This window comes from Dryobates pubescens, chromosome 6 (assembly GCF_014839835.1).
Source record: "Dryobates pubescens isolate bDryPub1 chromosome 6, bDryPub1.pri, whole genome shotgun sequence".
Lineage (NCBI taxonomy): Eukaryota > Metazoa > Chordata > Aves > Piciformes > Picidae > Dryobates > Dryobates pubescens.
This window is the reverse complement of record NC_071617.1, coordinates 20,826,414-20,842,929: the sequence shown is the minus strand read 5'-3', so window position 1 is coordinate 20,842,929 and position 16,516 is coordinate 20,826,414. Positions and strand designations below refer to the sequence as shown.

General features: G+C 40.9%; 1 protein-coding gene across 1 annotated transcript in view; it reads left to right on the top strand.

The window, feature by feature from the left end:
• The window catches only part of MTHFD1L (methylenetetrahydrofolate dehydrogenase (NADP+ dependent) 1 like), a 153,729-nt gene that overhangs the window by 7,690 nt on the left and 129,523 nt on the right, over positions 1-16,516 (top strand). Inside the window, exons 6-10 of the mRNA XM_054162707.1 lie at positions 319-419; positions 1,304-1,428; positions 7,703-7,814; positions 11,747-11,820; positions 13,179-13,276. Of these exons, the coding sequence (XP_054018682.1) occupies positions 319-419; positions 1,304-1,428; positions 7,703-7,814; positions 11,747-11,820; positions 13,179-13,276 (510 nt within the window). The remainder of the gene's footprint in view (positions 1-318; positions 420-1,303; positions 1,429-7,702; positions 7,815-11,746; positions 11,821-13,178; positions 13,277-16,516) is intronic.

Genomic DNA, 16,516 nt, shown 5'->3' with positions numbered 1-16,516 from the left:
CAGTGCTGGTCTGGTTCCAGTGCAGTCACTGAGGTGTTAGCCAGTGAGCTGTGGGTAGCCCACTACAATGAGTGAAGAGCAGCCTGTGGGATCATGTTACTTGTGCTAACTCACAGATCCCGTTCCTGGCTTCTGAGGCTCAGTTTGTCTAACTGGGATGTGGGATGATGATGCAAATTAGCCGTAGTCCGTGACTGTCAAAGGATTTACTTTCATGAGACATGTTTGCTCTTGGGATTAGCTATTAGCCATGCATTAACTGAGGTTTTGTGCTAAACAAACTCCTTAAAAAAAAATTGCCATATCTTTCCACTGCAGGTTATCTGATGTAAACCTAGGACGCTTGGTACGTGGCGATGACTCTGACTGTCTAGTTCCTCCTGCAGCAAGTGCTGTGATGAAGCTTCTGGAAGGTTTAGGTGAGATCTTCTGTCATAATTATTACATTAATTTTAGCCTAGCTAATTTTCTTAGCTTTAGTACTGAGTGAAGGACAAATATAATCTCACCTTGCTGTGTTTTCTGGTTTGTGGCTTTCCCATCTGACATAAATATATAGTCGTCTCCTGTTAATGAGGAGCTTCAGTGAGATCTGAATGTACTTTGTGCAGAAATGAGTCTCGGACCTACAGATTTTGGAGATTAGGGAGGGATTACTTGCTATCAATAGATTTAATCTCACTGAAGCTCCCCAAGACATCTGAGTCTTCAAAACCAGAAATATAAACAACGCTTAGGGATTTCACTTGACAGTTTTGATTGATGTGAATAGTTTGTTTTGTGTTGTATTGTGTAAATGCTAACTTTTAAGTGGCAGTTTTAAATAAATGGCTTTACAGCCGGTGAAGATACTGTTTAAGACAGCACTTCAGAATTAGTCTCTCTTACAGTGATTCGTATTGTTGAGATAATGATTTCTGTAACAGAGCTGTAAACAGGACAAATGTACTTGGAAACAAATGTGAACGAAAAGATTTGTGCAAATAAAATACCAGAAAACCAACAGAGCAGTATTTGCTTACTACAATTAAAGAGGCAGCAGTAAACAACTTAAAACTTGTGGTTTGTGTTATTTATGCCTCTGAAAGAGTTGCCTGTAATGCCACAGCTGCTGAGGTGGTGCAGGCACATGATGCCATCCTGTTGCCAGATACTTTGCTGGCTCTTGTGGAGGGCTTTGATAGCAGGTGGCCTGGTAAAGGGAGGCCCGCACATAGGAACTCCATCTCTGCAGCCCAGCAGAGCCTGGTGCTAGTGCCTTTGCAGCTGAGGGTGGCTGAATGACTTTCTTTGTGTTGCACAGGTGGGAAAAGGGTGCTGCTAGTGGGAGTCCATGGTGCAGTGGGCGCTGCCTTGCAGTGCATGCTTCAGAGGGAAGGAGCAGAAACTGTGAGCTGCCAGTGGACATCCCCTCAGCTGCAGACCAAGGTGAGTGCTCTTCTGTCTGCCTGTGCCTATATCTCTTTCTGCATCCCTGTCATCCAGGTATTGCTGTTGCTTGCACACATGGCACTGCTCCCCTTTGCAGCCATTACCAAGGCAAAACCATGTTGCACTCATGAGCCACGAGCGGCACTGGAGCTTCCTGGTAGCCAGTGTGCATTAGAATCTTTTCCCATCTCCTTTTTGCTTGCTCAGAAATAATGCTCAGGAAAAGTGGGGCTTTTACTAGAATATTACATATGTAGCAGCAGCTGCTATAATTTCATCATTTTACACTGATAACTGTGAGGTAAAGAATTCAGGAGTACAGTTTAAAACAAATGTGTTAGTTCTTCCTTTTTCTTTCACTCTATGAGAGAGAGATGCGTGCTTTCTTCTCATTCTGTGATATGGCTGAGTTTAAGATTGGATATTAGGAAAAATTTCTTCACAGAAAATGTCATCAGGCGTTGGAGTAGGTTGCCCAGGGACGTGGTGTAGTCACTGTTCAAGAAACATGTGGACATGGCACATAGGGACATCATTTAATGGCCATGGTGGTGTTTAATTGATGGTTGGACATGATATTAGAGGACTTTTGCAACCAAAATAATTCTCTGATTCTATGTTCTGTAGTCATATGTATGAAATTGCTTTAATTAAATTAGTCTTTGATTTTCAAAAAGATTTGCCAATGCTGCCCCTTTTGGGACAAGGAGACAAGCCTGCTATCTTTGGGACAAGCCTACTATCTTTGAAAAGAACTGTGAAAGAATTCTGAAAATTTCAGGAACCCTAGTCCAAAGGATTTAATTTTCATGGGCTTCCTGATTGCTTTTTTGCAGAGCTTTTAACAACATTTAGAAGTTGTGATGTCCTGTCACACTTCCCAGTTTGTTCCTTAGTCCCGAGCTTCATGCAGCATTAGGACTGGGAATGTGTGGGCATGTGCAGAGAGGCTCAGATATTAGCTGCAGAAAAGTTACAAGTACTCCAGGGCATGTCACTGGAGGGCTGAGGTGCAAGGGACAGCTCTTGTTATATTTGATAGCACATGCCACAAGGTGGCAGCCAATGCAAAGTGACAGTATCAAACCTCTGGATTTTGAAGGCAAGGACAGGAAGAGGAAATAAGTTTAAGCAGCTGTGATAGTTAGAAAGCTCTTTGGCAAACCTGTGTTTTCACAGCTGTGGATGTTTTCCTCAGGCTTGTCCCAGCTCTGTGTTTTAAGTGACTGACAGTACTTAGGAAACATATGCCTCCCTCAGGAATGGGAGCACTGTGAACTTAATGCTAGCCATGTCTCATTTCTCACTGTTTGGGATTGTGTGAGAGGATTGCTTTGGGCAGGATGGGGTAGGTGACATGGTGACCAGAGGTGTTTCCACAGGTTCACAGAGAAAGACTTGGACTGAGACAATATGTCAGTGTGCTAGAGAGAGATCTGTTTCCTTCCATCCAGATGCTTTCCCATCATTGTGCTTTGCTTTTTGGCATTCCCTGTAGCTTTCCTCTTGCAGCAGGTCACTGATGGGAAACAGAATAGGAGGCCTAAGCAGAAGTCATTTTGAGGCTTTGCACATCAGCCTTCCCAAGTTCATTTTAACTTTTGGTAGTAAAGAAGTTTCTGCTTTGCCTGGAGGGCTAATCAGCAGAACTGAAGGGAAGCCTACCTTCCTCTTCCTCATGCATACGCATGGTGCAATGTATCACAAGTAACCCTCAGAGCACTGCTGAATCTGGCTGAATGTAATTTATGTTCAGCTCTAAGTTTCTAGATAAAGTATAATGCATGCAAGGAAAGCTATCCTGTTTCATATTCCCAGAAGCTGGAGAGTCAGAAAGTGAGCACAGATTTCCTTCTGAACAGCAAGGCACTGCCAAGTTGTGGCAGCCTGTATTTGAAGTACAGCATTGTTAGGAAACATAACTGTAGCTGATGGTATGAATTTATTTTCTCTTGCTCATTGAAATTGCCGATTAAGTATAAATGGTTTAAAGGGTCAAAAGTTTCTCCTCCTTACTTTGTTTATTTGGATTTCAAGTAAAAAAATATATTAGGGATATCAAGGTTTTCCAAAGGCTTGGAAGAAGTAATTCATGTGTTGTTTTTACTGTACAGCACACTAACTTTGGTCAGGGATGCTCACATTATCTGCTTCCTTTGAATGTGTGCCTCTAACAGTAGCAGTCCCTGTGTTGTTGTGTGGAAGTGTAACCTCTAGTAGCATAATAACTTCAATTACAAAGGGAGGGATGAACTTGCAAAAGTGCAAACTTTTTATTAGAATGCATTTGTTTTTGCAGCTTATACCAGGAAAAGCAAAAATTGATATTAGGAGTGGGGATACCTTATTTGTCTTAATCCATTGGCCAGACCCACTGCTTCAGTGCACTGAAGCACTAATCCCAGACATAATGATGTAAGTCCTTTTTGAAGTGGGTGTTACATTAACTTCGACTAGCTCTGCTGATTTCTTCTTCTTTTTAAAACATAGTGTAGCAACAAGTGTGTTCCTTAGAAATTCTTTCAATTTAAATGAGACATACAATACTAAGGTTGTAGGGGCATTGGGATCAGATTTTGTATTGCTATGGAATTGTTATTGCTTCTTTTACTCATGCACTTCTGCAAAAATGTTTAAAAATGATCAAGATATGTTTTGGTCCGCCTTAGGAAGTCTAACAATGTAGAGCCAACTCTGCTTACAGCCTAATAACATCTACCATCTGATTTAGTGTATTCCTTTAAAGCAAGTATTTTCTGTCCTATGGCAGGAAAAGGGAATAAAATAAATAATGGTGCATTTTTATTTCCCTGCTTCAACTTGAATGAATAATGGACACACTTTGCATGTTCTTTTCCCTCTCTGCTGCATGTATTGTTAAGGTAAACAGATTATTAATGTTTCTTTTTCTTCCATTTTGGGTTTGCTCAACTTCAGTTGTTAAAAATAATTACCATGACACAGCTGAGCCATGTTCTTCAATACTCTGAGCTTTTTGGGTTTTCAAATAAAATCACAAATGAAAACAAACAGTGTATTTCAGAAGGTTCTGTCACAGCTGTGCATAGTTGCCATGAAAAAGTGCTATCTTTTTGCATTGATATGTTTGGTATAACGAACATAAGTTACAAAGCGAGAGATAAAACTTGATCATTTTGGTGGAGAAAGGTAAATTGTTACTGTTCTGTTCCAAGTAGAACTTGATCTGTAAACTGATGTGTAAGTTATTATTTATTTAGTTTTCTCATGAGAATAGTAAAAAAACCTTTGAATCAGGTTCCAGTTCCTCATCCCATCTCTTTAAGTTTTACTACCTGCCCTAAGTTCATACCCAGGAAACTGAGAACTTTTACAATTCTGATATTAATTTCAAATATTTTGTTCTTTTGATCATGTATTTTAAAATGGCTTTTTTAGCAGTCAGTTTTAACTTTGGGGGAGATTTTATGTAGGCTTCATGGCAAAATGCGTTTTCAGTTATCTGGAATGTACAGCTACTTTGTCCTATTATCATTAAATAGTTGGCTGGAAAGTCTGTATTGTTTTAACATTTGATGTTCTGTCCTGGGAATGGGTGGTGCTTCTTAATCTGCTTCCACTTAAATCTTGGTGGAAAGAATCATATTTTGTTACGAGGTAAAGTTTGAGATTATTTATTGACACGGCTCTTCCCAACTGGTGAGAAGGCAGGATGCTACTGGAGTATTAGCTTGCTTTGTCTTCAGCCCATTGCCTAGTACATTAAGGGTGAGTTGGCATGGTGCTTGCCATTTCTTCCTCTAACCTGCTTAGTGGGACACAATCTTGCTGTCCAGGAAGCAGCAGCCAGTTATGCTGTGGCTACACATTCACCCTCTTGGGTATCTCCTTGACCTGGCTGTGGCTGCATGTAGCATCTGGTTCATGTCAGACACATCCTCTGTCTGGGGACTGTGTGGTGTGTTTGCTAGGGAGGTTGGATGTGATGGCTTCATAGGTCTTTTCCATCTCAGACATCTGTTATTTGTTTCTGATGTAGGAGATAAGCCTTCACATGCCTCCAAAGACTTTCTGTTTGCTTTAGTAATTTACAGGCAGTCAAAAGAGTAGGTTATGGCAAGAGAGTTAAAAAATACAGGGGCTACGTGGCCACAACTTCTTGAGAGTGAAACCAAAATGACCTGATGGAGATCACATAAATTTGTTCCAAGGACACCCAAAATTTTGTAAACAACTATTTTATTTTACTTTCAGTGGGTGTCTTCAACCTGCAGGACTACTGTTTGCTGCAGTGTGATACAGCTTTTGTCATGTGATACAGGAGGCAGGGCAAGGAAATAAGATAAAAAGTTCAGGTTTTGCGATGTATTTATGGGTATGTGAGATGTTAGCCATCCAAAGTAGTGTTAACATTGGCTACAAAAATGATTATATTCAGCTGTTAAGAACATTTTTGAACACTATGATTGGTAGTCATAGAGATGGATACTTGGACATGTCTGTGGTTTTCCAGTGTGGCAGATACATTGGATCAATTCTGTCATAAGTCTGTGGGCCGAACACTTGTCAAAACTATTACTTGTTGCATACAACTCTCACCTGGTTCCTAGTTTCATGATGCTGAGCAGTGTACAAAGCTCATAGTCCTTGACCCAGAAGCATTCAGACATTCAGTATATGAATTATAACTGATTTAAAGTATGTGAATTACAACTGCTAGGATATGAGCTTGTTTTTTTTTCTTAAAAAAAAAAGAAAAAGGCAAGCTAGGTTCATGTAACTGAGAATAATCATTGCCTTCCTCTGTTTTGATGTTGTTGACTGTTAGGAGGAGCAGAGACTGCCTCCTTTGCAGGGGAAAGTGTGTCTTCAGCATAGTAATCACAGAACACTTTCTTGGCACACAAGTCATTGCAGAATCTTGTTGTGCAAATTTACTTGCAGGTTCTTCAATATTTGATCTGACATTGGTCAGATGTTATGATTTATGTGGCCTTCTAGGAGTTGCCTGTAAGTTGATATTCACAGCAGACACAGGAGTGTAAGCAGTTTGGATAAGGCTGAATAACTAAACACTGTTTGCAGACAATCATAGGAGTGCTGCAGGAGTTCTGACTGAAGCCTGAATCAGCGCATTGCATTAGTCATTTGTCAAGCAAGTAAATCTTCTACTGCACTTTTGGCTTTGTTTCCTCATGTGGATTTCTAAGGAGGGTTAGGCCATCCTTGTGTCCTCTGAGGGTTAAGATGGAGCTTTTTTAGCTTTCTGCCTTTTCCACCACAGATACGCTCTTTTCTACAGCCGGATGCTCAGCTGTGCCAAAAGCCTGCTACCCTGACAGGATTTGTAGCTCTCTTGGCAGGACTGTTGGGCAGGGTTGCGTCAGAGCACGTTCAGCCAAAAAATAAGTTGGAACACTTGTCAGTCACAAATCAATTCATAGAGAGGCTCATAGTGTTTGTGACACTTAGTATTAATTTACATTTTTCAAAATGTTCCCCACATCACTAGACCTCTGGAAAAAAAATTACATTCAGGCTTAAAGCAGTGCTGTACCTGTATTTTACTTGTCTAGTGAATCTCTGGTACTATCTCATGCTGATTCTAATAATTAGTACAAGGTCTTGTTTCAGAGGAGGGAGGAAAGGAAGATACTTTTGTCTTTGAGTAGGAAATTTTTGTAGTAACCATTGTTGCTCCAACATCTGTCAGGTTGAAGTAAATCAGAGGCACTGATTAACCAGCATGAATTGAGAAGCTTTAATTGATATTCTTCAAAGACATTGATGTTTGCAGGTCAGGTAATTTTGCATTCCTGTCAGCTGGCCTGGTTTTCTGATGTCATATAATCTGACTGTATTCTTTATAGTTGTCTATTTACTATTTTTCAACCCTTCTCTTTATTGAGTCTCTCCAGGTTATCTTGTTGGACAGGACTTTGGACAATGATAGGGCTTTTGCTTTGAAAGTATGTAATCCCCTTAAATATTATTGATGCTGACTGTAACCCAACTTACCTGATTTCAGAGTTTGTTTATCTGACTTCATTTTAAATGCTATTATTCTTAAATTTCATATGGGTTAGGAATCAAGCCATCAGCTGGAATTTTGTTGTTGTCTGCAAATACTTTGCTCAACAGACTATTGCTGTATATTATAGTACTACATTGTTAATGTGATTATAATACATTGTAATATTATATCTGAATATTGCAAGATACATATTCAAGAATGCATTTCTAACATTGAATGCTTGTTTTGTTTCTGGTGGAATGTTTGGGCTCTCCCTAGCTTCCCCATGCAGATGTGGTGGTAATTGGCAGCGCAAAACCTGATAATATTCCTGTGAGCGGGATAAAACCTGGAACCACCGTTATCAGTTGTTCTTGTGACTCGCTGTCAGGTAAGAAGTCTTTGAGATAAGTGCGTGGTATATTGGTGACAACACAACGTGGTTAAAGGCAGCATCTATGGGAGACTTGCCTCTAGAAGTGGGTATTTGTGTACAGGGGATGTATACTTACCTCTGATGTGTAAATATAAGAAAGATGTCTGGAAATAGGAAGAAGGTGAGGGAAGAAAGGCTAGAATACCAGGATTGTTAAATAAGAGATGATCCTATGGATTCAATAATTGAGATATTATTTAGTGCCATTTTGAACTGTGTGTTATAGTTTGACTTCTGTGAACTCACCTGGAACATGAAGAAAAGAGAAAAGAGCAGCAAAAAATATCAGCTGCAATGTGTGTGAAGCTGTATGCAGAAAATGATGCAGGAGGGAGTAGAGCTATGTTGAGTAGCTAAGATCAAGCAGAATGTGTCCTGCAGTAATTACTCCTAGCAAAAGAGTTGGGATTCTCCTTCCTCATTCTCCCCTATCTGTGTTCATTGATTTCTTAGTTGAAAAATACTACAGAATTTCATTAGATAGAAAATAAAGGAAGCTTCCCAGAAATGGTTCTGTTCTGCCACTAGAATTGCCTTTTCTGTAAAATTTCTCTAGATATTTTCTAGATTTTTCATATGTATATGAAATTATATATATAGTGTGTGTGTGTGTGCATATGTATATATTATTTATTTACCTGTGTCCACATATGATAATGTTACAAATTAATAGGACGATAAGGAATGGGCACCACTAATGGCCGAAGTCTCCAGGCTCTGTGTGCAACCTGGTGCAAGTACTACTTTGAGACACTTAATTATCTCCTTCCAGGGCAGAGGGAGTCTAGGTCTTCAGAGTCATGAAAGTTACACAGTGTAACTGCATGCCCTGTCTTGAGACTTAAGTGTCTTCATGCCTTCGTTGCCCTGTAGAGCTACAGGTAATATTGGTGTTTCGCTTCCCTAAAATAGCGTTGTTGGGGAAACTTAACTGAAACATTTGAGTGGTGTTCATGTACCACAGCAAAGTTTATTCTTAAAGCAGGAAATGTAAGATGTGGCATAAACACATAGATTTCTTTGTGTTTTACAAGCTGTATCAGTGGAAAGGCAGCACGGGATTTTTAGCAAGATAATTTAAATAGAATTTATCTGCCAGATATCCATCTGTCTTTATGGTTATGCTTTGGAGATTGTCAGAATCTTGGAGAAACTCCAAAAGAATAGCAGAAACGCATTTTAGCAGCTTGGAAAAAATGCTGACCTCAAGACAGTAGAGGTACATGAAACACAGGTGTCTCTATGACAGGAAGATTGCATTTGGTTAACTGCAAGATATATATGAAAAGCCTATTGTGAAGCAGTTGTGACCTTGAGAGAAACAACTGAATCTTACAACTCACTTCGCTATACTATGTGGTGCAGTCTGGCCAAGGTACCTGGAAATTGTTCTGGGGTGGTTTTTGGGGTATTGGCTGGTTTGTTTGTGGGTTTTTTGGTGTGTGTGTATTATTACTATATGTCCAATTGAACCTCTGTAGGGTCACAGGAGCTAGATGAATGTGACATGAAGTAAATTTTATTCTTCCTAGCTGATGGCTAGATTTCTGTTTTATGTAGTTACATTTGTAGTCTAACACGCTTGTTTTAAAAGCACTCAAAATTTGCAAGGACATAGGTGAATTGGACAGCTCTAATGATGAAAACAAATTCTGCCTCTTCTGGCTTACAAGTATTTTGAAATAAATCACAATTTTAAAGTATTCTACAGTTTCCAGGAGTACGGCATCTTATTCTGCTTCACTCATGATTTTGGAATCAAGTGAGCACTGGCAGGAATATTAATCTGTAGAAGTTAGAATGAAAATCAAGTTTCTGAATAAAACTTAGATGTCAGAATTAATTGGGATTTGATGTCCAGCTCCTTTGGAATCACTTGAAATCTGAAGCCCACGTGGTTTGACTAAGTTAGTAGGAAATTCAACCATTTCCCCACCTCTCTATTCTAAGCTGCCTGTTCAGGCAGGTAGTGCATGACAGCAACTCTTGCCCAGTCTGCACAGTAGGGTACAAACAGACGAGCAAATGGGCCTTCATTAGCATGTCAGAGGATGAAGCACAGTGTCTGCAGTTCATGTGATCTTTGGGCCGTAGTTCAAACCAGAGAATGTTATTCTTGCTCCCATCTGAAAAGTTTATCTTAAGAGAGCTGTTGCAATCCTGTGATTGTCTAGCTTCACCTTCAGTCCTGCAAAAGCCTTGTTAGTTATTTGTGGGGTGAGTGTGTAGCATAAGTATCCTAAGAGATGTAGTTTATTGAAGGGAAATGTCTAATCCTGTTATGTATTTACACCCATGCTAGCTCTGCACCAATAAAGACGTTCTATTAAGCCAAATAACATAAAAAGTTGAAATGTTTCTGTAAAGCGCAGCTGTCTGAAAAGGGATTTTAAACTTTATTTTTCCTACTTCATTTGTCTCTTTGGCAGCTCTCCCAGCCTGATCTCAGAGCAACAACAATCAACTTATGACTGTGATAGACTATTCCAGTAAAATTCCTCTGTCTGAATCTAAAACTGAACATCTCCAGAATGTTATTCTTTTTGGTGTTGTTTCTGTTTGTTCTGTTTTGTTGTGGGTGTTTTCTTGTGTTTGTTTTTAAACAGAAAGTATTAATGCAGGTAGAAGGACTTTACAGACACTCTTAGTGTCAGGACTGTTGCCTTCTGCTTGGTTAACTTTGTCTCTGACATATCGATGCCTACTGGAGGAAAGTTTGAGAAAGGATTAGAAAACATAATTACTTGAGGCTTTGCCAAAAGGGTCTCTTGCTGTCTTGGTCATGCATGTGAGAGTGGGCTGGAGCTGGACATGGTGTGGTGGGTTGCTGTCCTGGCTCCTCTGCACCCCTTTGTCTTCTCCTCTGGATCCAGCCTGAGGTTTTTGTACCCTGCCCACCTATGTCTTCTTGTCAGGAGGGCTAATTGTGCAAGGTAACTTGAGCATTTTATGATCAATACAAATGTGATGAGTAAAGTGAGGGCTTTACCAGGTCAGAGTTTATACTTAAGTTTCCCTGGGGGGAAAATGGTCAAAGCCGTCAGCATACAGTTGTTATTTTTTATTACAATTGTGCCTACTCCCTTCAGAATGCAACTAGGGCCTTGCTATGCCTGAGGAGAACAGAGTGTGAATTTTGGAGAATTGTCTAGATAAAACTCAATAAACAACAACAGGAGAACAAGCCAAAAGAATTACATAAACATCATAGAACAATGTATTTATTTAAGGTAGCTAATGTACAATTACTATATGATATATTGCCACTGGAAGTAATTGTAGAAGTCTCTAAAGCTTGGATCACTCAGTCTCTTGCAGACTTGAGAATATTTACTTTTAATGTCACACTGTTGAAGATAATTTTTACTGCTCAACAGATGTTGTGTATTCTGATTCCAAGTTATAAATCTCATTGGTTAATAATCCTATCTACTATTTTGTTATCATTTCATTGATCTCTTAGGTTGCAGTGGTTGTGTGGAAAGGAAAACAGTCTTTACCACACTCATTTAGGAGTTCTGGTTTAAAAGATATAGCTTTTCATATCCTTACAGCCATTCAGTTTTTAATTAATTTTTTTTTTCAGTGGTCCAAAAGCAATTATTTGGATCCTGGAATTAATCTCTGTGTTTCCTTTTTTCTTTTTACAAGTATGTGTGTGCTTGATCATATTACATAAACATGCATTCAGGCTTCAGAGCATACAATTCCTCCCTGATTTTTCCACTGTATCCATCATCCTGGGCGATTTTATTTGGAGTGTTAAAGAAGCCACCTATAATGTTGTCAATGACATACTTAAATGTCAAGTCAACAACACATAGCTTTCAAATACACATGTTCCCACTCACAAAAGCTTTGCTATTTATTATGGTTCTCTTTTACAGAGAAACAGAACTATGGTGAGCAAAAGAACGCTGAAAATGCTGCTGGTTCTCTTGCCATTGCAGCGCGAATGCAGGTTAGTGTAACATTGTAAATGTAAATTTGTTGCTCTCTGTGTAGGTTGTAGAAATTCCTTCTGCAGTTTAGATTTTGCTCTTTTGAAAATCTTCCATTTTTATAGCAGCTCTTAATCAGTTGGGGTGAATCATACCTGCTACATTTAGTTAGAAGATGGTAAATTCAAAATCAAGCATTTCATCATTCTGCTGATTAGAGTAAAGCTTGGCAGAAGCACTTGCATCAGTAGACTAATGTTACTTATTCTGGTAAGACGGTGCAAATTTTGTGTGGCATCAAAACTTTGGTTTATGTGGAAGAAACATGAGTCACTGAGCAAACAAATTAACATTTTCCATTGTGTTTAAGGTGTGAGAAGAATAGCAAGCCTCCATTTTACCAGTATAAAATCCACAAGTGCCTAATTAAAGACTTTTCACTGCCATTTACTGTTAATGGTGTTGTTTCTTGGGTTGGGTTCTGCACATTGCCCACAACAACCCCATGCAGTGCTACAGGCTGGGGTCAGAGTGGCTGGAGAGCAGCCAGGCGGAGAGGGACCTGGGGGTACTGGTTGATGGTAGGCTGAACATGAGCCTGCAGTGTGCCCAGGCAGCCAAAAGGGCCAATGGTCATTCTGCCCCTGTACACTGCATTGGTTAGGCCACACCTTGAGTCCTGTGTCCAGTTCTGGGCCCCTCAGTTTAGGAAAGATGATGAGTTGCTGGAACGTGTCCAGAGAAGGGCAACAAAGTTGGTGAGGGGTTTGGAACACAAGCCCTATGAGGAGAGGCTGAGGGAGTTGAGGTTGCTTAGTCTGGAGAAGAGGAGGCTCAGGGGAGACCTTATTGCTGTCTACAACTACCTGAAGGGAGGTTGTAGACAGGCGGATGTTGGTCTCTTCTCCCAGGCAACCAGCACCAGAACAAGAGGACATAGTCTCAGGCTGCATCAGGGGAGGTTTAGGCTGGATGTTGGGAGGAAATTCTACACAGAGAGGGTGATTGCCCATTGGAATGGGCTGCCCAGAGAGGTCGTGGAGTCACCGTCATTGGAGGTGCTTAGGAGGAGACTTGATGGGGTGCTTGGTTGCATGGTTTAGTTGATTAGTTGGGTTGGATAAGTAGTTGGACATGATGATCTTGAAGGTCTCTTCCAACCTGGTCTATTCTATTCTATTCTTTTTGAAATGTGGACAAACAATAGGACTAATAGTGCACTGGGTTTTTTGCATCCTAAACCAGAAAGTTTTCATTTTTTTTCTGTTAGCTGTAGAAAGTTATAGAAGGTATTTCAATATACTCTTGAGATTGTTTGAAATTAGTGTTTAGCATTTCTGATGCAGCTGTTGTGTGCTGTTTTCTTGTTTAAAAACAGAACATGGTAAAAAACACGGAGCGATGGATCCAGTCCCAGAAGTACAGGGAGTGGGACCTCCACTGCTTGAAACTGCAGCCCCTCTCCCCGGTGCCCAGGTAAGAAGCGCTTTTTAGAATGAAATAAAAACAGACCATGCAAGCGTTAAATCTGACAGGGAACCTGAAAATGGTCCATATCTAATTTATCTGTTTATGTGGTGTTTTGTTGTATGCCTCATTCTGACCATGTCCTCCAGTTTCCTGTAATTTTTTACTTTAATGATGAGTGTTGGAGCCAAGCTTTATTTAATGAAGACCTAAGGCTGGAAGGTTTCATTGAGAGAGAGAGAAGTGAAAGCTTGTCTAACATCAACAGAAATACAATATTTAAGCAGTTCCTAATTGCTAAACTCTAATGTGTTTATGGATCTAATTAAGGCCTTGTGCTTTCAATGGCACTTGATCTCCCTCAGTAGAAGTACTTTTTTTCTGTGTGTGACTTTTAAATTCTTCTGAAGATGTGAAATGCAAGAAGGGTATCTATTCTCCTATCCAGAGTCTTTTCAATCAGTTCCTAAAATTCACCTCTCAAGGCCTGTGCCTGGACTTCAGAGATTTTAGGTCTGCCTTGGGATGGTTGCTGACATCTCTTGACATTTAGAGCAGCCTAAATGCTTGCTCTACTAAAGTATTTTGCTGTGCATTTGCTGTGTTGGGTGATGGAGAGAGGAACTAAGGATTTAAAGCAAGGTTCTGCCATGTGGGAAAGCACTGAAATTTTTTGGTGCCTATTTGTACACTGGCTTCTGGGCCACCCAGATGCTGAGGGGACCACCCATAGGAAGAAAGTCCAAGAGAAGAGAAGACTCAGGATGATCTTAACAATGTATGTAAATACAGTGTATTTAAATACAAGAATACAAAGACAAGAAAGGTAACGGGTTTTTTCAGTAGGATCCAGTGACAGGACCAGAGGCAATAGGCACAAACTGAAACATGGGAGATTCCCTCTGAACATCAGGAAACACTTTTTTTTACTGTGAGGGTGACCATGTGCTGATACAGGTTGCCCAGAGAGATTGTGGAGTGTCCCTTCTTGGAGATGTTCGAAAGCCAACTGGACAAAGTGTTGAGCAACCCTAGGTTGCTCCCTTGGTGGCCCTGTATGAGCAAGGAGGTTGGATCAGAGATCTTTCCCAACCTCAGCCACTCTGATTCTGTAATTTTTAATCCCACTACTATGGTGTTGGTGGTTTGGGTTTTTTCCCTAAGCATTTCAATTCTATTTTCATTGTCTCCTAACAACAATTTAGTGGGAATGAACACAATTGTAATTCAAAACAGGTGTCAAAGGAATGGGTTTTCAGTTGTACCCAGGAGTACAAGGGGGAAGAAATGCTTGAGCTTTTCCTGAGTTAGCATGTAGCATTTCCAGAACTGAAGCCTGAAAAATCTGTATTATTTTGCAGTTAAAAGGTAGGTATAAAGCATGTGACATTGTGAATGAAAAAAACTCTCAAAAAAGTATTGCCAACCCTCTCTATGACATTAGTACATAAATATTTAGTACATAAATATTTAAATAATTAATATATAATGGCATATGTAATGGGTTGGGGCAGATCCCCTCCCCACCACAGGCAGAAATAACGACTCAGGCAAACAGATTGCAAAAGTGATGGAAAGTTTAAATAGGAAAACAACAATAAACAACAATGAAAGTTTTACAGAGACCCACAAGCACCATGATAAAGAGAGAGATCCCAGAACATACCCAAGAACATCCCATCCCCACCTGGGGGTACACCCAAACCCTCCCCCAGGGCTCTTTCCTCCCCCCCAACCCCACCTTGGGCCTGGGCAGGCCCAAGGGAGGCAGCTCACGCCATGTTACCTAGGCAGCAGCAGGGGACGAAAGAGGAAGTGAAGACCCCGCATGGACTTTTTATAGGGGAGCAGGGCATTATGGGAATGGAATACCTGGTCCCTGTGACCACCCCCTGGGCTGGGACCACCCCTTGGGACCTCCCAGGTGTGGCCTGCGCAGTGGCATCTCGGCCAGCACCCAGCCTAAACCACCACAGCATATAATCAGCAACAGGACTTTCTGATAACCCTGTAGCTTTATGTCTTTTTTCCTTTTAAATGTAGAATAACTCATCAGATGGGAAGTATCCTACAGTGAAATGCAGTTTGACCGTAACACATCATGTTGTTTGGAAACAGGTGGAGGTTTCATTTTAAAATGAGGCAGAGGCTCATATTTCCAAAGATACTAGAAATGGAATTCAAGCTTTTCTTCCAAGCAAGCAGTAACAAAATCCCAGCACGCAGGCAGAGCTGATACAGAGCCACCCCCACCCCCTTTTTTTTTTCCCAAATTGTGACTTACCACTGTGAAAGGTAGACTTCTTGCTTAACAATTCTCATGCATGTAGAAGAGCTACCATTGCACATTGCCAACAAGACTGAATACCAATTCGGAGAATATATTGGCAAAGGTTATAATCAAATCTTTAATTTAGAATACATAGAATAAACCAGGTTGGAAGAGACCTTCAAGATCATTGCGTCCAACCCATCAACCAATCCAACACCACCTAAACAACTAACCCGTAGCACCAAGCACCCCATCAAGTCTTCTCCTGAAAACCTCCAGTGATGGCGACTCCAGCACCTCCCCAGGCAGCCCATTCCAATGGGCAATCACTCTCTCTGTATAGAACTTTTTCCTAACATCCAACCTGAACCTCCCCTGGCGCAGCCTGAGACTGTGTCCTCTTGTTCTGGTACTGGCTGCCTGGGAGAAGAGACCAACATCCGTCTGTCTACAACCTCCCTTCAGGTAGTTGTAGAGAGTAATAAGGTCACCCCTCAGTCTCCTCTTCTCCAGGCTAAGCAACCCCAGCTCCCTCAGCCTCTCCTCATAGGGCTTGTGTTCCAAACCCCTCACCAACTTTGTTGCTCTTCTCTGGACTCGTTCCAGCAGGTCAACATCCTTCCTAAACTGAGGGGCCCAGAACTGGACACAGGACTCGAGGTGCAGCCTAACCAGTGCAGTGTACAGGGGCAGAATGACCTCCCTGCTCCTGCTGGCCACACTGTTCCTGATGCAGGCCAGGATGCCATTGGCCCTCTTGGCTGCCTGGGCACACTGCAGGCTTATGTTCAGTCTACCGTCAACCAGCACCCCCAGGTCCCTCTCTGCCTGGCTGTTCTCCAGCCACTCTGACCCCATTTCTTGTGCTTTAGAAAATACTTTTATCAGAAACAATAGACAAGATGTAAACATTTCATGTATGTTTTTTAGCCCCAGTAGTAGTTAAGATATAAATGCCTTTTGTCGCTTTATTGCAT